The 24,505-nt window shown below is 45.5% G+C and overlaps 1 protein-coding gene across 6 annotated transcripts in view; it reads left to right on the top strand.

Moving 5' to 3' along the window:
* Positions 1-327: 327 nt before the first annotated feature.
* SEC24B (SEC24 homolog B, COPII component) overlaps positions 328-24,505 on the top strand; it is an 85,717-nt gene continuing 61,539 nt past the window's right edge. For 5 of the 6 annotated variants that reach the window (XM_075929713.2, XM_075929714.2, XM_075929711.2 and 2 more), the window contains exons 1-3: positions 328-536; positions 9,467-10,162; positions 14,147-14,326. In XM_075929713.2, coding sequence (XP_075785828.1) covers positions 440-536; positions 9,467-10,162; positions 14,147-14,326 — 973 coding nt within the window. In that variant the 5' untranslated portion in view covers positions 328-439. The remainder of the gene's footprint in view (positions 537-9,466; positions 10,163-14,146; positions 14,327-24,505) is intronic. The other variant, XM_075929712.2, reaches the window with a different exon arrangement.

Raw genomic sequence — 24,505 nt, 5'->3', positions numbered from 1 at the left:
GCTGGGAGGTGCAGGGGATCTGTGGGGCTGGCCCTTGGGAGGGAGCGCTGCGGACAAGGATTCAGTGTGGGGCTGGGAGGCGGCGCTAGGGGGCACTGCGGGCGGTGGCATTGGGGGCCGTGGCGGCGGCGCGGGGCTGGGAGGCGGCGCTAGGGGGCGCTGCGGGCGGTGGCATTGGGGGCCGTGGCGGCGGCGCGGGGCTGGGAGGCGGCGCTAGGGGGCGCTGTGGGCGGTGGCATTGGGGGGCCGTGGCGGCGGCGCGGGGCTGGGAGGCGGCGCTAGGGGGCGCTGTGGGCGGTGGCGCCGGGCCGAGCCGCCTTCGCTCCTTCCTGCGCCAGTGCCAGGGCGGAAGGCGGCGGCTGCGCGCGTTCCGGGGACGGTTCCGTTGGTGACGTGCGGCGCGTCCGCCGGGTCACAGGCAGCGGCGCAGCGAGGAGCTATGTCGGCCCCCGCCGGGATCCCCCCGCGCCCTGCCGCAGCCCCGGGCGGGGCCAGAGCTCCTGCCGCCCGGCCCAGGGCGCCGCCCTGTCGGAACGGTGAGGGGCCAAGGCCCGCGCGGGTCTAACGCCGGCCGGAGAGGGGGAGGGGAGCAGCAGCGGTGGTGTTGGGGGGCGGGGAGCGGGATGAGGGCTGGGATAAAAAGGGGTGTGAAGAGCTGGGGCGTGGCCGGAGTAAAGGAGGGCCGGGGGGAGTGGGGCGGGAGGGGGCCTGGGATAGAGGAGGCGGGGGGGATAGAGGAAGGCGTGGGGGGGCTGGGATAGAGGAGGCGGGGGGGATAGAGGAAGGCGTGGGGGGGGCTGGGATAGAGGAGGCGGGGGGGATAGAGGAAGGCGTGGGGGGGGCTGGGATAGAGGAGGCGGGGGGGATAGAGGAAGGCGTGGGGGGGGCTGGGATAGAGGAGGCGGGGGGGATAGAGGAAGGCGTGGGGGGGCTGGGATAGAGGAGGCGGGGGGGATAGAGGAAGGCGTGGGGGGGCTGGGATAGAGGAAGGCTTGGGGGGGGCTGGGATAGAGGAGGCGGGGGGATAGAGGAAGGCGTGGGGGGGCTGGGATAGAGGAGGCGGGGGGGATAGAGGAAGGCGTGGGGGGGCTGGGATAGAGGAGGCGGGGAGGGATAGAGGAAGGCGTGGGGGGGCTGGGATAGAGGAGGCGGGGAGGGATAGAGGAAGGCGTGGGGGGGGGCTGGGATAGAGGAGGCGGGGAGGGATAGAGGAAGGCGTGGGGGGGGCTGGGATAGAGGAGGCGGGGAGGGATAGAGGAAGGCGTGGGGGGGGCTGGGGTAGAGGAGGCGGGGAGGGATAGAGGAAGGCGTGGGGGGGGCTGGGATAGAGGAGGCGGGGGGGATAGAGGAAGGCGTGGGGGGGGCTGGGGTAGAGGAGGCGGGGAGGGATAGAGGAAGGCGTGGGGGGGGCTGGGATAGAGGAGGCGGGGGGGATAGAGGAAGGCGTGGGGGGGCCTGGAATAGAGGAGGCGGGGGGGATAGAGGAAGGCGTGGGGGGGCTGGAATAGAGGAGGCGGGGGGATAGAGGAAGGCATGGGGGGGGCTGGGATAGAGGAGGCGGGGAGGGATAGAGGAAGGCGTGGGGGGGCTGGGATAGAGGAGGCGGGGAGGGATAGAGGAAGGCGTGGGGGGGCTGGGATAGAGGAGGCGGGGAGGGATAGAGGAAGGCGTGGGGGGGGCCTGGAATAGAGGAGGCGGGGGGATAGAGGAAGGCGTGGGGGGGGGCTGGAATAGAGGAGGCGGGGGGGATAGAGGAAGGCGTGGGGGGGGCTGGAATAGAGGAGGCGGGGGGATAGAGGAAGGCGTGGGGGCTGGGATAGAGGAGGCGGGGGGGATAGAGGAAGGCGTGGGGGGGCTGGGATAGAGGAGGCGGGGGGATAGAGGAAGGCGTGGGGGGGCCTGGAATAGAGGAGGCGGGGGGATAGAGGAAGGCGTGGGGGGGCCTGGAATAGAGGAGGCGGGGGGGATAGAGGAAGGCGTGGGGGGGCTGGAATAGAGGAAGGCGTGGGGGGGCTGGAATAGAGGAGGCGGGGGGATAGAGGAAGGCGTGGGGGGGCTGGGATAGAGGAGGCGGGGGGGATAGAGGAAGGCGTGGGGGGGCTGGAATAGAGGAGGCGGGGGGGATAGAGGAAGGCGTGGGGGGGGCCTGGAATAGAGGAGGCGGGGGGGATAGAGGAAGGCGTGGGGGGGCCTGGAATAGAGGAGGCGGGGGGATAGAGGAAGGCGTGGGGGGGACTGGAATAGAGGAGGCGGGGAGGGATAGAGGAAGGCGTGGGGGGGCCTGGAATAGAGGAGGCGGGGGGGATAGAGGAAGGCGTGGGGGGGCTGGGATAGAGGAGGCGGGGGGATAGAGGAAGGCGTGGGGGGGCTGGGATAGAGGAATAGAGGAGGCGGGGGGATAGAGGAAGGCGTGGGGGGGCCTGGAATAGAGGAGGCGGGGGGATAGAGGAAGGCGTGGGGGGGCCTGGAATAGAGGAGGCGGGGAGGGATAGAGGAAGGCGTGGGGGGGCCTGGAATAGAGGAGGCGGGGGGATAGAGGAAGGCGTGGGGGGGCTGGGATAGAGGAGGCGGGGGGATAGAGGAAGGCGTGGGGGGGCTGGGATAGAGGAGGCGGGGGGATAGAGGAAGGCGTGGGGGGGGGGGATAGAGGAGGCGGGGGGATAGAGGAAGGCGTGGGGGGCCTGGAATAGAGGAGGCGGGGGGATAGAGGAAGGCGTGAGGAGTGGGACGGAGGGAGGCTTGGGGTGGAGGATTGGTTGGGGGCTTTCATGGACACATGGTTTGCGGGTGGGATGATCTATTTGGGATGTGGAAAGCCCTGCAGGAGTGACTTTTGACTTCATAGATATGCATGTGCAATATCTAGGCATATTTTTGTTTTTTTATTGCATCTGGTGGTTGAGAAGGGGTTATGAAGTGCTAGAAAGTAAGTAGTCCTGTAACTGAGTTGAAAAAAACCCCAACCTTTGATACATTTTATGGTAATGAAAACAGCGGAATAACTTCTCAAGAGTATTAAGTACTGCCAGCTAGGCCTATTCAAGATAGTAAGTGAGCTATTACTATATTTTTTCCTATAATTTAATTTTGGAACACACCTTCTGTGGTTGGGACAGTTCTCTGGTTCTGCACTGGTCAGGTCCTGAGGGTGGTGGACTAGAGAGAGAGTCAACCTGTACAATTTAGGATAAAGCTGAATTGATTTAAAGGAACTTTAGATGCTGATAGTGTCTTTCTTGCCCATATAGGAATAAGCTACACTGATTTAACTGAAGGGTTTTACCACTTGTACATACTGGTGTAGTTAAGGTGGTACAATTGTAGACAAAGCCTGTTGCATCCATCAAGTTTTCCCTGTTTGCATAAGTCTCTTTGTGCATCAACAAAAGAAATAAAATGAGAAAGTTGCTAGGTGTTTTGAGGGGAGCGGTAGTACCCAAATTTCTAATTCAAATTTTGCAGTTATCTAGATTTCACATTAAAGATGTATGATGTCCCTAGTTAAATATTATTTTGTATTTTGGATGTGTACCAGTCACCAATAGTAGATTCAGCTGTTGTAATTAAAATTTAAAGTATTATTTTCAAATTGAGGCATCTAAAAGGTGCCTGTGCCTATATTTAGTATCCTAAATAAAAAATAGACTGATTTTGCAGAAATACTGGGAACTCAAAACAGCATGAGGTACTGTCTTTCTACCTGTGCTGCTGTTTCTGGATCAGAGGCAGCAGTGAAGGGTGTCAGGCAGGAGTTGATCTGCGAGGGGAGCCAGTTTAAAAACCAGCTCCCCTTGTGGACTGGCTGCCTGCTGCCCCATGCTGCTGCCTCTGATACAGAGGCAGCAGTGTGGGGTGGAAGCAGCCCCTGTCTGCGGAGGAAGACGGGAAGGCTACCGCAATGGACCTCCCCCTTCTCCCTCCATCACAGACAGAAGCTGCTTCAGGACAGCCTCCCCTGTCCACACACACACAGGCACCGCACCGCCGGTGCTGGGAGGGAACCAGGGAGCCTAGTCTTATCTGTCAACTATTCATTCACATCCCTACTCTGAACAGCTTCTGGAGCTAACGGTATATTTGGCAGGATTGACTGTAACATTTCATATTCAGAAGATTATCGTTCTTTGCAATCAAAAGGGTTAGAAATATAATACTCTAAATTGAAGCTTAGATTTTGCAAAAGTTGATGGTGTTTCCCTGCTTGAGAATTATGACCCCATCGTGGTTGTGTTGCGTGAATGGATTTCTCGAACTCTGGTGAAAAACGTACTTTATCTTCAAAATTAAAAATTGCACAAGGTACTCTGTTTTTCATCTAGTTTCTTTGATTGTCAAGCTGATTATCCAGTACACTGACGCTTTCCTTAATCTTGCTGATAGTCACATCCTATAATACTGTTGTTACACTCCTGTGTTCTCTGTGATAAAGTATTTTGAATGTCAAAACTCCTCCTGTCACCTGAAATCTAATGTTCTCTGGGAATTTCAAATAACGATTTGGACGAAGTTTTGAGATTTCTCTGTCCCTTGCTGAGAATCCATCCTCAGGCAAAGGAGAGATGCTGGGCAAGGAAACCATTGGGATCCATGATACCCCACTCCTAGTACATACCTCCTTTAATTCTACAAAATGAAGTTGCTTAGGAGTGATGCAGCAGTAGAACTTGTGTAGAAATCCTAAGATTTGGTTGAAGAGTTCTGTTGAGCTTCACAGCTAGACACCCTTTCCCTCCCCCCCTTAGCTCTGCTAAGATGACCACTAGGGATGTACATTTATATTCTTTAACCAGCTAACTGATTGGGGGGGGCGGGATGCTCGAGCCTGGCCTGCCGCTGGGGTGGAGCGCGTATCCACACTCACCCCTCCCGCAGACAGAGGCTGCACTCACTGGGATTCCAGAGCAACCCCTTCCTGTAGGACACCGGAGTTTTCCCTGGACAAAGATCTCTCCAGCCTGAATAGGCCTTTTGCTGGTCAGGCAGGGGCTGCTCCAGCATCCTTGCTAGAGCAGCCCCTGTCCAGGATACCCTCTCTCCCCCCGCAGGGCTCAAGCAACCTCCTGCCCATGGCTGCTCCAACCCTCACCAGTTAACTTTAACCTGTAAAATTCATATCTGTACTGACTGACTCTCTCTACTAATGAGAAACATCTTGAAGACTTCACACAGTTTCTTCCCAATTGTCCAAACCCTGTTATTTAAGGGCATGTCTCCGCTGGAGTATTGATGCTGTGGAGATTAGGGAGGTCATCCTGTAGATGACTACATGATTAACCAAGAGTGGGAGTTGGTGTCTGGGAGGAGCTGGTTCTCCATGAGCCTTGGCTCCTGTCTGGGCCCCACCCCTCATGCTTCTGCCTCTGAGACAGCAGCGGGGGGGAGTGGCAGGTGAGAATGTGTGGGGAGCCAGCTTTTAAGGGGCTCACCATGCTTGCCTTCTCCACAGACCTACTTGCCTCCTCCTTGCTGCCTTGCAGCAGGGTGGTGGGGGTATCAGGCAGGAGCCTTCTTAAATGATGGTTCTCCCCAGCACTAGCTCCATGGTGCCACCTGTTTCTCCCTCCTTTCACCCCCCTCCTCCACTGCGCTGCTGCCTCTATAAAATCTTTTTTACATTTGCTTTTATGTAATAAATTTGTTTCCGGTCATTGTCTTAGTTGCAAATGAAGAAGTCATTTTCTTCCTTAGTTTTCGTGTTTGTATTCTGCCACGTGTTGTGAAAGAACAAAAATGTTCGTGGAGTTAGAAGTTTCCAGTGGCTACTGAAAACACTAAAACTTGTATTTAAGACTGGAAATGAAGACAGCCCAGCCATGGTTGGAGATGTAAATTCGAGACAATGAGATTATGGACTAGTGGTTCAGTCTGTACTCATTCAGTCTTATTTTTTCAATTCTAAGTTTAAAAAGGCATAATCAAGTTTCGGTACTGTGCACAACCCTCAGGTGAGACACACACTGATGCACTACAAAATGAAGCTTCTAAATAGTTCTAGATGATCAAATGTAATTAACACAGGCCTCATCAAAGAGATGTCTTAGAATTTCTCATGTAGAAAGACAGTCAATGTAAGGTGTCAAATATATTTAACTATAAAAGCTGTGGTGAGTTTGCATTAATAGGGTGGTGATGCCTCTTTTCAGGTGGCTGAGGGCATGAGGTCATAGTAGTCAAGTAGCCCATTAATATATACCATAAAATAGCTTATTACTGTTAGAGTAGGGTTAGTTAATTTTACATTTAAAAAAAATGGGCTTTATTCAACATTGCCCTCCATTGTGAATACTAATTGGAAAAGAGATGTAGGCATCTTTTGGACGGTATTTAAATATATTTATTCTCAACATTAAGGATTCCTGGGCTACTTGAGATTTTTTTCTGTTTCTCAGAAATCCAGTATCCCTTCCAGCAGCACTTTGAGACCTAATAAATGCTCTCAGCTCATTTTGTTTTAAAAAAGAGCTCTCTATTTAGCTTTAATGCTAAAATAATGGATTAGAGGGTGCCAAAAAGAGCCACAAATTGCCGCTGAAAGGGCAGCTCTGCGTTTTGGAGAAGTTGGCTGTTGACACTATCACCTTTTTTGTTTCTCCTTCAGCCCCTCACTGTTTCTCCCAAACCCTTTTTCCATTTCCTGTCCCCATGGGATATATTACCTTTCTTCATCCGTTACCTTTCTTTTTCATCTATTGAACATAATGACATGTAATGCCAAAAAGGTTCTATCAGCTAATCAGAAGGCAGCTTTGGACAACTAGTGTGTTGAATTTAGTTATAGCTATAATATATTTATAGTTATAGTCAGGGCTTGCCAAGCCACGGCAAGCCCTGCTTGTCAGATGCGCGGTTCGACACACTGCACATGCACAGACCGCACTGTGCGGCTGTGCCAGCTTGTAATCTACTTGCCACGGGCGAGTAGATTACATTAATTGTCGAGCCCTGGTTATAGTATTCAAACTACTCTTCAAATTAAACATTGGAAATATTTCTCACTGCTTTTAAGTAAATTGTCTTAAGTTTTTTGCTCAGACTGTGTGACAAATTGGCTTGCCTTTTAAGCCGAACACTGTTAAACACAAAATTAAGGTTAAGTCCTACATCAACATGCAGTTATTGACAAACTTGTCCTTTTGCTTATGCCTGGGTGACATGTTATCATGTCACCTCAGTGTTGAGCATTGAGATTACCCAAGAACTAATAGTATAGTAGTAGCTGCTCATGATCTAAACAATTAATTTTTTTATTGTGATTGTAAATTAGTTCTAGTCGTAATTTTAAAAGAGAACCATGGGAAAGATAAACTTAAAAAACAACAAATAGTCTGATAGCACTTTAAAGACTAACAAAGCTTGAAGATGGTATCATGAGTTTTTGTGGGCACAGCCCACTTCTTCATCTGAGAGAGCTCATACCACCATCTTCTCAGATGAAGAAGTGGTCTGTGCCCACGAAAGCTCATGACACCATCTTCATGTTTTGTTAGTCTGGTAGCACTTTAAAAACTATGTGTTGTTTTTTAAGTTTGTTCTGTACTGACTAACTTGGCTACCCCTGAAGCATGAGAGGAATTTTCTATACGAGGATAACATCTATCTAGTAGGTACATGAAAAGAGCCTGAGAGGAGCTGACTGTTAGATTGACTGTGGTCCGACCTGCTTATATAAAGAGCTATGTGGTGTGAGATCAAATTGGGCCACTGCTACTATTAATAATGGAAATCCTTGCCAGGCGCGTGTGTGTGTGTTTTCCCTACTGAATGCAACCCACCAGCTTAGCTATCTGGTGCTGGCAATAGGGATGTGAAGACTAGTCGATTATCCAATAAACAAATGTTTATCGGATAGTCAGCAAGCTTGTTGACTAGTTGCTCTCCCCTCTTCCCCCTTTGCTGGAGGGGAACAAGGGGATACTTCAAAGCAGCAGCTGCTGCTGCTTTGAAATGCCACCGCAGGAGCCTGGCGTCAGGCTCCTAGTGTTTCAAAGTGGCAGCGCCGTGTGGAGCCCATCAGCTGGGGAGTCCAACTCCACACGGCGCTGCCACTTTGAAACGCTGGGAGGAGCCTGACGGCGGGTTCCTGCAGCAGTGTTGCAAAGCAGCAGCACCTCACGGACCCTGGGGTCAGCGGGGAGTCCCCACCTGATCCCAGCCTCCATGTGGCACTTTGGTCTTTAAAGTGTAGGAACAGCCCTAGGGACTGATGCAATTGCAAATTTCATTGACTGTTCAATTATTCAGTTAACCGCAATTTAACACGAAAATCTGCTATACCTGGCCAGGTCTTTACCTTGGAAATCATTACTTCCCCAAAATGTGTACTGGAAAGTTTTTCTATATACAGAAGTATTACCATTTTAACTTAGATCACATTTTAAATCCATATAAGGGCTGCATGGACTTATTTTTGGTGTAAACCAGAATAATTGTGGTGTAAACCAGAATAAGAATGTCTCCAGTCTTTTGCACTGACTTAGTTAAATGGGCTTAAATTCACATGCTAAGTTAAACCAGTGCGATTTTCTTGTATAATATTTTACTGTATTTTGTGTAGACAATCCCTGAGAAGGCACATTATTTTATCCAGCTGTTCCCTGACTTATTTTGTGCTTGCAAACAGTTTACTTAAAACACAAGTTGCTCTGTGAATATATGGTATGCATGGTAGCTTTGGTAAAGATGAAAGCCTATTTGATGCAATCAGTTTATACTGTAGAGACAAATTAAGAGTGGGGAAAAAGAACTGATACGTTCATATGAGACTAAAAGTACTTGGCAGTGACTGTCTTGAATCAAACTATGGGACAGTGAATGGAAATGAAGAGCTATCTTCCTGGGTACTATTTTCTTATAGCTGGACTTTTGTGGAAGCTCAGATTGCAAAAACAATGAGAGCATACTGGAAAAAGCAACAGCAGCTCAGCTTTTCACCTTAGTCATCTATTAAGAATTCATAAAACAAAATATTACTAACTTTCTTCCACTGATGGAAAATGCAATGGAATTTTTTTACCTAGCACATTTAGCAAGTTGTGTAAGTATCTTATTGCATTTAGCTCGTCTTAAGTATCTAACACCTTTCTGATATAAATACCGTTCTTTTTTCGGACTTCATCTTTAATTAAAGAATCCTCCAAACATAAATGTGATATGAAGGATCTTAACATAGGGGGGAAATTTTCAACAAATATTTAAATATCTGAGATGGAACATTGAAAAGTGTCTTTTGTATGTGTACACAAACATCTTTATTTTCACATAAATATCCACTACTTTAGCCATTCTGCCCTTTCTACCATTTGACAGTAGTTTCTTCTTTCATGCTGTTTGTTGCTTGCTCCTCCTGCTGGCATGTTAATGCTAATAAGCACACTGATTCTCTCAGTTTATGTGTGTCTCAACCAATTGTGATATAAGTGTAACCGATGCAGTTTTAATACATATAACTTTTTCTCTTCTTTTTCAGGTCCAGTGCAGAGTCAGGTGCATTTCCCTTCTGGATATAGCTTAAATCCTGAAAACTATAGTGCTCCCTCCACACATTACCCACAAGTGCCCCATGAAGCTATCCCTTCCCAGTTGGATAACCAATATATTGCTGATTACCACTCGGCTTGCTATTCAGTACCAGCGCAAAGTGTCATGACACATTCTATTGGTCCCGGCATGTTGAACACACAGCAGTTGTATGGTGGAGCTCCTCATCCTGTGGAGTCATCAGGAGGACTTCTTCAAGAAGCAGTATCATCTGCATCCCATTTACATACAAGTGTTCCACAGTCATATTCTGCAATGAGTAGTCACTACATTTCTTCAACCAGCTCTTCAGTCGCATCTCAGGGATTTCCCCTTTCTTCTGGTCATTATGCCATGCCTTCTGTCTCTAGTGCTGTATATCCTCATCTTTCCTATCCTGCCATGTCTATTGGTAGTCCTTATAGGCAGGTGTTAACATCCCAGAGCCTTCCAGCTGTTGGACAGTTTAAAGAAACTAATGCATTTCCTGGTCAAAGTACTATTGTACCTCGTACATTGCAACAGCAAGTTACCTTGGGATATAATTCTACATCATGGTCCACTTCAGATTTTCAGTCAGCTCAAGAGAACTTGAGCAGGAATCACACTGGATCTGTGGCAAAAGCAAGCAACCAAATAAATACAGGTATAATACTATGCCAAAATCAGGCAACTTCAAAATGCAATTAAATGTTTTTCCATAATTAAAACAATTTAAGCAGCAGTTTATACCAGCGATGGGTGACCTAGTCTAGTAAGTAAGTCTCATGAGTGGCCCTCCTTCATCTCAGTGGGCTACAAGATTGTTGTAATCAAGATAGTCTACTCTGATGTTGTAGTTGATAACTGCACTTGGATACCTAGAATTTGCAGGGTGTGCCCATTGAACTGTAGCAGCACTTTTAATGCAGAGGGAGGCACATAGCTCTTACAGTCTATGTTCTGTGCAGTCATCATGAACCTTACATCACATGACCTTGATTTTACATGAATGTCACTTAAGTAATATTGGTGGGGTGAGAAAATCTGCAGGAGGACACCAGTGGAATCTGGGAACCCTGCACGTGGGCAACGGTAACCAATTTCTCGTGGGCCACACATAGAACCCCAATGGGCCGCATGTGAGCTGCAGGTTGCCCACCGCTGGTGTATACTGATGATGCCTCATGGAAATAAGAATATTTTGAAATATAGTTATGTATGTCTGTTAAATTGTTTTAATAGACCTTTTCAGGAGTACAGGGCCTCTGTATCCTTTGTCAATCCGTTGAAATCATTATTCTCTGTTTTAGATAACATATTTGTATCCGCAGCAACTAATTGTGCTGTTGCTTACAGATATGTGACTTGCATTTCTGTCAGTGGAAGTCAGCTAAGGAAGAGAGTCACTATTTTTGTGCAAATGTGTCTAATAAAAAATTTTGGGAAAGAAAAACATGCAAAAAGCGAGCAATTTTTTCGAAAGAAAGCACTCATGTAGTCTGGATGCTCTTTTGAAAAAGCCCTGTTTGCATTCAAGAATGCCTTTTTTCTAAAGAGAACTTTTGGAAAAAAAAGGCATTCTTCCTTGTAAAATTAGTTTTACCGTGGTCAAAAAACCCACTGGGTTCTTTCGATTTAATTTTGAAAGAATGTGGCGGCACTCTAAACGCAGGGGAAGTTTTTTAAAAAAAAAACCCTGTAGTCTAGACACACCCTATTTTCAGAAATGAATGGTGCAGCTGTAGTGACTAGGGATGTAAAATCCTGGTTAAACATTAGGACCTGCAGACAAAGGCTGCTCCAGATGCCAGTTGCGAGACAACCAGTTGAATTACAGTTAACAAAACACATAAAATTTAAATATTGACTTCCCTTTGTCATTTAATTGGTACATTGACCTATTTGTACCTGAAGGTCTATCAATCTGAAAATGGCAGAGTCCTGTTTAATTTTAACTTGTATTTAAAGTTTACACTTTTAGTGATTAATTCTTCACTGTAATGTCATAAGTATATTTTATACTATGTTGCAGTTTTCCTCTAATGCTGGCTAGCTTTAGAAAGGTGTTCTGCTCTTTTTCACATTTACTGCCAGCTAAGAAAACATTGTTAGTTTCATGGTGCATTTTAATGTCTTCTGCTGATTAGAATGTGGGTAGTGGCTAATCAAGCTTGTCTAGGATAAGCCAATAGAATATATATACTTAAACAGATGTTCGGTCAAGCTTTATCCTGAGCCTGATTGCTGAATTGTAGGTTAATCACTACTTGAGTATGTACTTCATCTTGTCAACTGAGGGGGGAAAACAACTGTTAGCAAAAGTAAAAACTGTTGGAGATTGTGGTTCATGTGGTGGTCTTTCAACAATGAATGATATACTTAGAGCAGTAACACAGGTGATAGTTAAAGTTGTATAAGTGTTCTCATGGTAATACCAGATTTACAGTTGTTTAGGACTCTCCAGAACTAGTTTCTATGAATGAGATTTTTCCAGGTCTTATTTCTGCCTGAAAGGCATCATTATTTTTTAAAGTGTGGAAGAAATTGTTCTGCTGTTTTGAAAACATATATAAAAACCCCAAACCTTTTCCTATAAATTTAGGAAACCTTTCTGAATAGCTTTTTTTCTGCAACAACTTTTGAAATAAAATTAATCTTTGTCAAGGAAATAAATCATTAAGAATAATTGAATATTCCTGTGAAAATTGTTTTTGTTTTTTTAACTGAGTTATGAACAGTTGATTTTACCACTTTTCACATAGGGGTATTTAATAGAGTTCTAAGCAATAGAAAAAATTATCACTGCTTATCTTTTATACAAACTATTTCAGTTAATGATTTCGGGCATACATAGTAAGTAGTGCCCATTATTAAAATTTGCTCACACTTGTGTATATATGTACTGTAGAAAAAAATAATTTAATGTATTTATTTTAGATTTCAGCAATAAGCCATTCAGAAAGAGGTAGGCTCCCAATAATTTAAAAAAAAAATAGTGACCACCTAATAACATTTTAATACTTTAACTTAGCCAGCAAATCAAATCAACAGAATTTTGTGCTTTACATGATCTCCTTTCTTCTAGTGTCCCCTGAAACTCACTCAAATAATATTGTACTATTTAAGAAAAACAGTATAATATTCCATAGGACAATATAATTGGACTGTCCTAGAATACATATACGGGATAGAGTTAAGGTTGCACATAGCAGCTGCGTCTAGACTGGCATGATTTTGCGGAAATACTTTTAATGGAAACGTTTTTCCGTTAAAAGTATTTCTGCAAAAGAGCATCTATATTGGCAAGTGCCTTTGCACAAAAGATTTGCTTTTGCGCAAAAGCATCTGTTCCTAGTATACACGAGGTTTTGCGCAAGAAAGCTCCGGCAGCCATTTTCGCCGTTGGGGCTTTCTTACGCAAAAAATTCCTGTCCCTGTCTACACTGGCCCTCTTGCGCAAAAACACTTGTGCAAGAGGGCTTTTTCCCAAGCGGGAGCATCAGAGTTCTTGCGCAAGAACACTGACAACCTTACATTAGATAGTCAGTGTTCTTGTGCAAATTCTCGCAGCTAGTTTAGACAGCTGGCAAGATTTTGTGCAAAAGCAAGTGCTTTTGCGCAAAATCTTGCCAGTCTTGACGCACCCATAAATTTGGGCTTTCTTGATTTGAGTTGTAACTGCAACTATAACAGTTTGAGTTTTTTTCAAAATATAATGCATGTTTATTATAACAATTGCCACATTTGTATTCTCAACACTGATTGTCATTTGAATTTCTTTTGGTTTGTATTTTTGCCATTGTAACAGAATCAAGTTTTAAGTGTTAGAACAAAGGTTGCTTAAAGTTACGTTTGTTAGAAGTACAGTTTATTCATATTATATTAATTTTTGGAAGAAACAAAGTTATTTTACCTTTACAAAAGTGTTCATAACTATATTCGACCTATTCCCCTTTAAAATATCTGTGCTTTTAAAATTCGCTTCACTGAAGCCATGATAGTTTTGATTTGGTAAGCATTCCAAATGAGCTATTGCCTGCCTCATGGCAATCATTTGAGTTTAAATGGAAGTTCTTCAGATGTTCAAAACAAAATTGCAGATTCCCTGTGAAAATTCCCTACTGAATAAAGCAGAATCCTGGGTATAGTTGTAAAAGACCAAATGTGGTAGGGAAGCAGAGCAGTGGAACGCAGCACACCTGATTGCTGCAAATTGACTGTGCTGCCTTACTGGAAAGGAAGATTAGTGTCTGAGAAGTAGAACAGTCTGTCCGACTATGACAGTGATTCTTGAAGGCGGAATTAGAGGGCATAGGTTCAGGAATGGATCACAAATTTGGTGCATTCAAGTTCTGCTTAGCATTAATCCAACTATCTGATGCTTTCTGTGCAAAGTTATTTTTTCTGCTTTAGTTCTTGATACAATTAATGTTCAAAATATTGATGGAGTGTTTACTTAAGAGAACTGGTGTTCAATTGAAAAAACAAAACATTTTCCACTTTCTCAGCAATCTAGCTGTTTAAAGTTTTGGCTCTTTGAAATAGTCTATCTTAGAAACTATGAAACAAGCATCAAGCTAACTGTTGTCTGTGCAATTGTCTTTGATAATGAATAAAATGTTATCTTCCTTTCTTACTCTGTTTTCAGTTGGTATTGTGGATTCATCACATCCTGTAAACCAGAATGTTCAGTTTACCAAGCCTGGTGTAGAAACATCTGTTTCTTCTGTTGTGACCTCTTCAGTCAGAACACCTGCTGCAGACCATTTAATAGAACCTGCTTCTGTGCCTTCCAGTACACAGCCACCGGAATCACTGCTTCAAGAAGGTATTAAAAGCAAGAGAAGAATTATCTTAATTACAGAATAGCATCTTAACTTTTACCAGTTGACAAAACATACCCACAGTGAGCTAATTTTTGGTTTTTTTTATTTTAAAAAAGTACACTTTGGAATCTTTTTTTTTAATAGACCTATTTAGAACTTGTCCTACACATGTATTAAGGTTTTTGCTTTCTGTTGAAACTGCTAGGTGGTTGACTAGTACAAAGGCATGTCTTGCTGCATCCCTTCAAAATACCATGTACCATTATCTTGTGTCTGCATTTATTCTATCTATTCTTCTCTGTTTCTATATTCCTATTGCACCATTTTTAACTCTTTTTTGCTGTTTTAATTTTTTCTTCTCCTCCCTTAGTCATTCTCTATTCCAGTTCCTTAATTTACCAAAAGACTATGTGCTGTTTGGGTAGTGTGTATCCGTTGGTGACCCTGTGTGATCTGGTCATGTGCTGTTGCAGCTCATCTATGTTTCTAAAGCAAATTCAGGTTGAATCTCTCTAGTCTGGCACACTCTGGACCAGCAACAGCCATGGCCACACGTGATTTCAGTTTGCTGAATGTCCACTTATCATGGGTGTGGCCAAGTTTCCTGCCATGCCATACAGTTTGTTTATAGACACCAGTTCTGGCTCTGTGTTCTGTACTGTTGTTTAGCTCTAATTTACCCCTTAATGTCTTCTATGAGCCCAGTAAGCAGTGGAAGTGTTGGTAGTGCTGCTAGAAAATATTGACTTCCTATGATTTGGCAAATTCTATGGTTAGCACTGATCAGATCCTGAGGGTGCCAGACTAGAGAGGTTCAACCCGAAGTTTAAAAAAAACCACTTTGGGTAAGGGTAGTTCTCTGAGCCTGTAGCCCTGTAAACTGCACCTTTAGCAAGCTGCAGAAATTCTGGTAGGAACAGGGTGGAAAACTATCAAAGAAGCTGCTTGGTGCTTTACTCACGGGAGCACTTTTGTAGTGGGGACTAGAATGAATCTAGGGTCTTGCACCTTTCATCATCACTAATTTTCAGTGGTCTGTTCTGGGTTGCTGTCCAACTTGTAAATCACAACAGTATATATAGATGGAGATTCCAATTTCCATCTTCTGTTAGACAGTTGCAGTTTTTCTCTTGCTTTCTCTTTAGTTACAATAAAATATGTATAGGTTTTAAAAAATTCTCAAACACTTTAAAATCTGAAATACGTGGCTCATGCAGTGTTTCTGTACATAGCTCTCAGAGCCCTTTTGCAATCTGTTATCCTCATATTTATCAATGAGCAAAAAACCTAGGCATTCTGCTCAAGTAATATTTTGTTTTGTCAGTCTGACTTAACCCTCAAACATGCAAACATAAAAATGATTAAATCCTTTAAAATCATTATGTAAAGTGATGTTTGTGGAAATGGATTTGCAGCTTCTGTTTAGTTCTTAGTTTTACAGCCATATTAAGTAGCAGTTTGAAACTTACTGTTGAATAGAATGGAATTGCAGTGTAGACATGCTAAATGAGGTTTGATGCAGCACAGTATTACTTAGTATCTGTGATTATTTGAATGTGGGATCACTTAATATTTTTATTTTCATTTGGGAGGGGATTCTGACCATAAGATGAGTAAAAAATGTCACGTTATTTATGTGTAAGGCTCATGAATGGATGCCCCTAAGTCTTATTTGTGCAAAGCATTTCAGCTTAAGTCCATCCCAGATTCTGCAAAGCACTTATGTGCTTAAATGACTTGAATAGGTTAAAGATAAGTGCTTTGCTCTGTCAGGACTGTGGCTGTGAAAATCTGTTAAAGTAACTGAATTTTACACTGTTGTATATTTGATTTTTTCCTCTTGTATAATGGGTAAAAATAATCTGTGGCCTGCATAAATTATCAAATAACAGAACCTAATGAGTAAATTAATAAAAGTTTAAAAGCAGTTAAAACTAAGAATGTTAAATGACAGGGTCCATTTCCGAACTAATGCAAGATTAACTTAGTACTGTATTTCAAGTCAATACGTAGGTACTCTGGAGGTAGTTGTGTTGGAAATCTGAGGGTAATGAAAGGGAAAGACTTAAGACAATATTTCATAATCTAATTTATTTTCACTTATAATCCTTTTTGTTCTTGACTCTGCTATGATTATGAAATCCTAACCCAGTAATTGCATAATTTACATTTTGAAAGTTTTTCATATTGCGCTAGAAGAGTCTTATATTGGCAACAAAACTGGGTACTTGTTTTGTAAATGAAAAGTTATCAGCCTGCTCAAGTTACGGTACTAATTTATTTGCTACTAGAACACTTAACCATCATTGGCATGGGGCTGGTGGAGGGGGATGTGCAAGAGTCAGGGCAGGACTTGGAGTTTCGGGAGGAGCCAGGCAGAAGGCTGGGGATATGGGGGGGGGGGGGTGAGGGTGGGCTCAGGGTGGCCTTCTCTCTCCCCCAGCCTTGGCCATCAGGGGCCTTTTCTGTCCCTTCCCCTCTGCAGCAATGCAGCAAAGAACTCAGGAAGGGGAAAGGGTTTGGAGCTGCGGGGGGAGGAAGGATGAGGGCACTACTTATCTGGTCTGATGGCAGAGCCTAAGCCCTGCTGCTGCTCTCTTGCTGGTGCATCTGTCCCCAGTGGTCTCTCTGGAGTATAGCACAAGAGAAAGCTACATTCAGTAATGTGTCCGTCATCTCTGCCCCTCCCTTTCCATGTTACGGAAAACAGTCCCATCCCTGGCACTTCACATTTTCTTGGCATAACCAAACCCTGACCTTGCTTTAAGTTAGGATAAGAGGAAGCTACGTTCCAAATTTCATGGTCCTAGCTATTACTGTTTACGAGGCATTCTTGAACAAACGGACTTGCAGACAGACACACAATATCTAAAATATATATATACTAGATATTTTTCATGATGCTTTTTAAATATGAATAGTATTACAGGCAGTACCCGGGTTACGTGGATCCGACTTATGTCAGATCCGTACTTACGAACGGGGCTTTTCCCGCCCCGGAAGACGCTTGCGGTAGGACCACCCAGACGCACCGCAGTCCCGCCGCCCGTGTCCTCCGGGGCGAGAAAAGCTGCTCCGTGTCTCCCTGGTCTGCTGGGGGTGGAGGGGGCACAGCAGACCAGGAAGACGCGGAGCAAAGACGCGGAGCAAAGACGCGAAGGATGTGGGCGGCGGGACCGCAGTGCGTCTCAGTCCCGCCGCCCGCGTCTCCCTGGTCTGCTGGGGGGGGGGCGCCGCTAGTGCACCCCCCCCCCCCCCAGTAGACCAGGCTTTTTTTGCGGATGCCTGTAGTAGAGCAGCTGGGGCGCTGCCGGTTGGTCCCGCAGCGCTGCTCCTCAGTGCTGCTGGACCAACCCGACAGCAGCTCAGCTGCTCTGCCCCAGGCGTCCTGATTCAGCCGCTGCTGGTCAGTTTCAGCAGCGGCTGACTTGGGGACGCCTGGGGCAGAGCAGCTGGGGTGCTGCTGGGTTGGTCCAGTAGCGCCGAGGAGCGGCGCTACTGGATCAACCCAGCAGCACCCCAGCTGCTCTGCCCCAGGCGTCCCCAAGTCAGCCGCTGCTGAAACTGACCAGCGCTGACTACAGGAAGCCCGAGGCAGAGTTTCCCTGTCCCGGGCTTCCTGGAATCCGCCGCTGATCAGTTTCAGCAGTGGCTGACTTGGGGACACCTGGGTTAGAGCAGCTGGGGTGCTGCCGGGTTGGTCCCCGCAGCGCCGAGGTGCGGCGCTGCGGGGACCTACCCGGCAGCGCCCCAGCTGCTCTGTCCCAGGCGTCCAGATTCAGCTGCTGTTGAAACTGATCAGCGGCTGATTCCAGCCAGAGAAACTCTGCCTCGGGCTTCCTGTAGTCAGCCACTGGTCAGTTTCAGCAGTGGCTGAATCTGGACGCCAGTTCTGACTTACGTACAAATTCATCTTAAGAACAAACCTACAGTTCCTATCTTGTACGTAACCCGGGGACTGCCTGTATAGGAAATGGGGGAAAAATGAATTTACACTATAATGGCTCTCTTTGGTAATGTTGATCCCTTATTTGGCTCTTAAACTACTCAGAGTTGGATATTCTGATATGGATCAAAGCTTTGAGTGTTTCTAGAAAATCTTATTAGTGAACTAGAACACCAACAATGCAATTGTTTTTCTCTTCTCACTTATCCCAAACTCAACTATTTGAGTGGGGAGGCTATAATGGAAAAAAATTAAAGGGGAAGCTTTATCTTGGAACTTCTCTTGATCAAAAAAGGCCAAAATATCCCCATAGAATTACCTTCTCCTCTTGTTTTTGTCCCCCTTTCCTATCTGTGGGTTTTGTTGTTTCTCACTCCAGACTTTCAATTTCTTTCTTTCATCCCTGTTTTGGTGTGTGATATATCCTGGGATTTCTCTCCCTCCGCCCCTTTTTTTTAAATCTCTCATATAATACTTAATTGAGGAGGGTTTAACATGGCTCTCTTCAGTCAGCTTTCATAAAGTCATAGAAATTTAGGGCTGAAAGGGATCTCAAAGTCATTAAGTCCAGCCCCATGCACTGAGTCAGGACCAAATAATAATTGTCAACTTGTTGGTAAAAACTTACCTTCGAGGAAAATTTCGCAACCTCTCTTCCAGTGCTTGACTACTTTATACTATAGTTGTTATGCTTAAAAGAAGCACATGGGATCTTTTTCAGGGAGATAAGGCAACATGCAGCATTTATTGGTAACATAACAAAGTAATGCACGTGCACACACACACACCCGCATCTGTCTGTTGCAACCTATTGGCCAGGTAGGTCGAGTGCAAGGAGGGAGCTGGGTTCTTGTCAGTCCGGACTGATGCTCCATAGTCTTAGCAGGATGGGAACCCGAAGAACCATACAAGACACCCCATCCTTTAGAGGATTTTCCTTCCATGCAAGTCTATGCATTTTGCCTTGTCAGGCCTTAATCAGTCACTCAGAAAAACTGATTGTGATGCTATTACATATTTTTATCTGGAGGTTGTTCTCGCAGTTATCTGATATGTGTATGCTGGTGACCCCTTGTGCTGGTGTTGTCTTCTAGCGAAACTTGTTTTCTGTTCTCTATCAAGTTGTGCTTGCCACTAACTTCAGGGTTCGTCAGTCTGTCTGTGTCTTCAGTGTGCTTTCACTTAGTTGATAATTATTTGGTGCTTCTGAGTCTCCAGCCCCTCCTCTGACCATTTGGGCATGCAGTGACCTTCACGCTTATCTCTCTTAAAACATTATCTCTTTCTCATTTACACAAATGCAGCTTTGGACAAAAGGGTACTTATAGTCACTTTAACAAAGTTACAAAGTCTTTCAACATTAAACTTCCTTCTGTCTATTACAAGGCCTTGCCTAATATTAACATCACTATACATTACAATATTCCATCCCTTTGCTTTAACATCAAAACATACTAACATCAAACAAGCTGGAGCTAAGTTAACAAAGCTGCCTGGCCTGTCTGAGGCCTACATCTTGTATTTAAACGTAATCCAAACCTTTTGCTATAATATACATTTATTATAACTAACTGACTTATTAATTACAAAATTCCAGGGCTACACAGGAGAAGAATTGAAGAGTTCATTGGTTTCATTTCAGTTGATTGTGCCTGTGCCACACTGACCAGTTGTTACATGTGAAAGCTTCAGCAGAGTGAGATCTTTTTTGTGGGAATGTTAATGCATATTGCATTAGAAAAACTGTGATGATCTCAGCCTTGCTCTGTTTCTGAACCCCTCTCACATGTTATGGCATTTGACAACTCAGCTTTTCAAGTATATGCTCGCTGCAGCTACATGTGGTGATACCTTTTCTGGCTGATTTAAGAACAGGCGCCCTCTGCTAAACAGTCCTATTTAGGGAGCAGGATAGATAAGCAGACTGGTGTCTAGAGAGCAAGGGTCTGCAGTCTTTTCAAATGAAAGAGCCAAACCGCATCAAAATTAAGAACAAGTGGTCAACAGACAGCCATGTAAGAATGTCTTTTTGCATGACTGAAAATATACAACTTAATATTATAGATAATTGACATAATGTTTAATAGCATAAATGAAACATTGTACTCATTTTATTTAATGGAACTTCTGCTGCTACATCTTTTCGCACTTTTCTTTGAAGTTTACATCATAACTGGTCAAATCTAGCTTCATGCATTCATTCAGGCAGTCTTCTGTCAATCTTGTGACAGCGGGATGAGGATGTGTAGGTGCAGGAGTCTAGGTTGGGATGTTTGAGGGGCTCAGGGCTGAGATATGGGGAGGTTCAGGAGTGTTATGATGCTGTGGATAGATGGGGGCTGGGCCCAAATTGAGGACTTGTTGGCCAGACTTCATTTTTAAATAAAGTAAAATATTATGTCCAGGGCTCGACAAACTGTGGCAAGAGCTACTCGCTAGCCCCGCACCGCGCATGCGCCAGACCGGCACTGCGCATGCGTGCAGCGCCAGTGAATGGGGTGCACAGAGCAACCAGCTGAAATCTACTTGCCACGGGCAAGTAGAAACAGCGGTTTGTCGAGCCTTGGTGATATCCAACGCTGTCCCTTATTTATGGCAGGGGTGGGGAACCTTTTTGGGGTCAGGGTCTACTGATCCACAGAAAAATCAGTCGGGGACCACACAAGTGAGAAGCAAATAAACAACCCCGAGAGCAATTGTACACTGGGAGCTGGCTTTTAAGCTGGTTCCTGACATGCACAGATTTCTCGCTGCTGCCTCACACTGCTGGTGTGCTCGGGGAGCCAGCTTCAGAGTCTTCTGGCAGTTCTTCTCTATACTGCAAGGCAATACTGAACTAGTGTGGATGAAAAGCATACAGTGGGAACAGTTGATGCCTCTTGTACATTCTGTGGCAGTCCAGGAGCCAGAAACTCATTGTAATCATTGTTTGCTTCATTGAAATTTATTTAAAAGTGTAAAGGAGTTGAATTGATCTTCAGAGTTAAGAAGGATGTAGCACAGATCCAGGAGTTATTCCTTGCGGTGACAATTACTTGATCTGGCCATGGATAAATATAAAGAAAAGGTATTTAAATAAGGAGGTAGCTAAATTCATAGTAACCAAAGGAGTTTGATAATTTCTCATTGGGATATATCTTTGTGGCATCTGAATTATTCATGGAAAATTGAGTACACCTGTTTCTCTAATATTAAGTCAATATCTGGCCACCAGTTAGGGATTAGGTGGGAGGAGGTAGCAAAGTTGGGGATGTTAACGTGTAATTAAATAGTTGTGTAACCACATCAAATTTTAGCAGTTATACAACTACTTGATAGTTGCCAGGTCAGGGCTGGCAGCCAGTGCAATCCTGGCCCAACTCCTGGGGAGCCCCCTGCCACCCGGAGTTTCTGCCTCTGTAGCAGTGGTAGGTGGGAGCTGATCTGTGCAGGTAGCTGGCTCCCCTGAAGGACCAGCTCCCACCTGCCACCTCTTGTGGGCTGATTCTGCCAGCCAGTAGTGTTCCCCTCCCACCTCTCCCACAACCTGCACGCTCTGGGGCTCCCTCTCCTCCCTCCTCCCCCCCGCCTCCAGCAGCACCTACCCTGAAGGCAGTCTGGGTGGAAACCCAGGCTCTCGGGACTGCCCCTTCCTTCAGTGCATACTCACCCCCCATGGCCTGCAAGCTGTTGGGGCAGGGGTGAGGCTCTGGGGGCTGCTGTCTCCAGCCTCAGCCTGCATGGGGAGGTACAAGTTCTTGGGGGCTGCCCCTAGCCTTCACGGTCCCCCCTCATGGCCCACAGGCTATTGTGGTGAGGGCAAAGCTCTGGGGGCAGGTCCTGGCCTCCAGCTCTGTGCCCCCTTTCCTCCCTCCCATCCCTGCAGCCTGCAAGCAGTCTTGGGGGAGCGGGGACCAGGCTCCAGGTGCTGCTCCGTCCTGCAGCACACTTCTATGGCCTACAGGCTGTTTGGGTGGGGGCAAGGTTCCGGGGGCTGCCCCTCCGGCTCCCTTGTATGGCTTGCAGGCTGTGGGGGGGGAGATGAGGTTTGGGGGGCTACCCCTCATGGCCTGTAGGCTGTTGTGGTGGGGTGAAGCTCTGGGGGCTGGCCCTGACCTCCAGCTGCCCCGGGTGACCAGTCTAGGGTGTCCCCCCCCCCCCCGCCTCACAGCCTGCAGGCTTTTTTGACGGGGCTGGGGGGCGACAAGCTCCAGGGGTTGCTGGGCCCCCCCCATGCCTTCCCTTCCCTCTCCTCCCCGCTCCCCCCTCCCCGTGCATGGCCTGCAGGCTCTCTGGGAGTGTTGGCAGGCTCTAGGTTTGGGGCAGGGGGTCTCCTTACTGGTGTGCTGGCAGGCAAGATGGTGGAGTCTCAGCCCTGGTAGCCACTCTTCAGGTGCTGCAGTTGCCCCATGGCCACTATCACTATTGAATCCTTCCTGTCTGCCGTTCTCTTTCCATGTTATGGGAAACAGTCCCATTCCAAGCACTTTGCATTTTCTGGGCACAACCAAACCCAGACCTTGTTTAAGAAGGTTAGGGTAAGAGGAAGCTCCGTACCAAATTTGGTGGTTCTTACAGTTTAGTAGGAGTTATTGAACAAATGGACACACAGATGCACTCTAAAATATAGTGCACTGTATGTGAAAGACAATGTAGAATCAAATGAAATAAAAATATTAAGTGAATCAACATGTTCAATAGAATCGCTATGGATAGTAATTCCATGCTCCAATAATAAGAAATTAGCAGTAGGGATATATTACCGACCACCTGACCAGGACAGCGATACTGAGATTGAAATGCTGAGGGAGATTAGAGAGGCTACCAAAATAAAGAACTCTATAATAATGGGAGATTTTAATTACCCCCATATTGACTGGATACATGTCACCTCAGGAAGAGAAGCGGAGATAAAATTTCTCAATGGCTTAAATGACTGCTTCTTGGAGCAGCTAGTGCAGGAACCCACAAGGGGAGAGGCAATTCTCGATTTAGTCCTGAGTGGAGTGCAGGATCAGGTCCAGAATATAACCGTTACCGGACCGCTTGGGAATAGTGACCATAATATAATAACATTCAACATTCCTGTGGTGGGAAATACACCTCAGCAGTCCAGCACCCTGGCATTTAATTTCAAAAAGGGGAATTACACAAAAATGAGGAGGCTAGTTAAACAGAAATTAAAAGGCACAGTGACTAGAGCCAAATCCCTGAAAGCTGCATGGAAACTTTTTAAAGACACCATAATAGAGGCCCAACTTAAATGTATACCCCAAATTAAAAAACATAGCAAGAGACCTAAAAAAGAGTCACCGTGGCTTAACCACCATGTAAAAGAAGCAGTGAGGGACAAAAAGGTATCTTTTAAGAAGTGGAAGTCCAATCCTAGTGAGATAAATAGAAAGGAACATAAACACTGTCAAATCAAGTGTAAAAATGTAATAAGAAAAGCAAAAAAAGATTTTGAGGAACAGCTAGCCAAAAACTCAAAAAGAAATAACAAAATGTTTTTTAAGTACATTAGAAGCAGGAAGCCTGCTAAAAAACCTGTGGGTCCCCTAGATGATCGAGCTATAAAAGGAGCAATCAAGGACGATAAAGCCATTGCGGAGAAACTAAATGATTTCTTTGCTTCAGTCTTCACGGCTGAGGACGTTGGGGAGATTCCTGAATCTGCACCATCCTTTGTGGGTGATGAATCTGAGGAACTGTCCCGGATTGAAGTGTCATTAGAGGAGGTTTTGGAACAAATAGAAAAACTTAATGTTAACAAATCTCCGGGACCGGATGGCATTCATCCAAGGGTTCTAAAAGAACTAAAATGGGAAATTGCTGAGCTATTATCTGTAGTTTGTAACCTATCCTTTAAATCGGCTTCCGTACCTAATGACTGGAAGGTAGCCAACGTGACACCAATATTTAAAAAGGGCTCTAGAGGCGATCCTGGCAATTACAGACCGGTAAGTCTAACTTCAGTACCGGGCAAATTAGTCGAAACAATAGTAAAGAATACATTTATTCTTGTCCCGAATTCATTGGACAAAAGTCAACATGGTTTCTGTAAAGGGAAATCCTGTCTTACTAATCTATTAGAGTTCTTTGAAGGGGTTAACAAACATGCAGACAAGGGGGATCCAGTAGATATAGTATACTTGGATTTTCAGAAAGCCTTTGACAAGGTCCCTCACCAAAGGCTCTTGTGTAAATTACATAGCCATGGGATAAGAGGGAAGGTCCTTTCTTGGATTGAGAACTG

This window comes from Pelodiscus sinensis, chromosome 4, assembly GCF_052426305.1.
Source record: "Pelodiscus sinensis isolate ZL-2025 chromosome 4, ASM5242630v1, whole genome shotgun sequence".
Lineage (NCBI taxonomy): Eukaryota > Metazoa > Chordata > Testudines > Trionychidae > Pelodiscus > Pelodiscus sinensis.
Note: the sequence above shows the minus strand (reverse complement) of the source record. Positions and strands in the feature narration are given on the sequence as shown.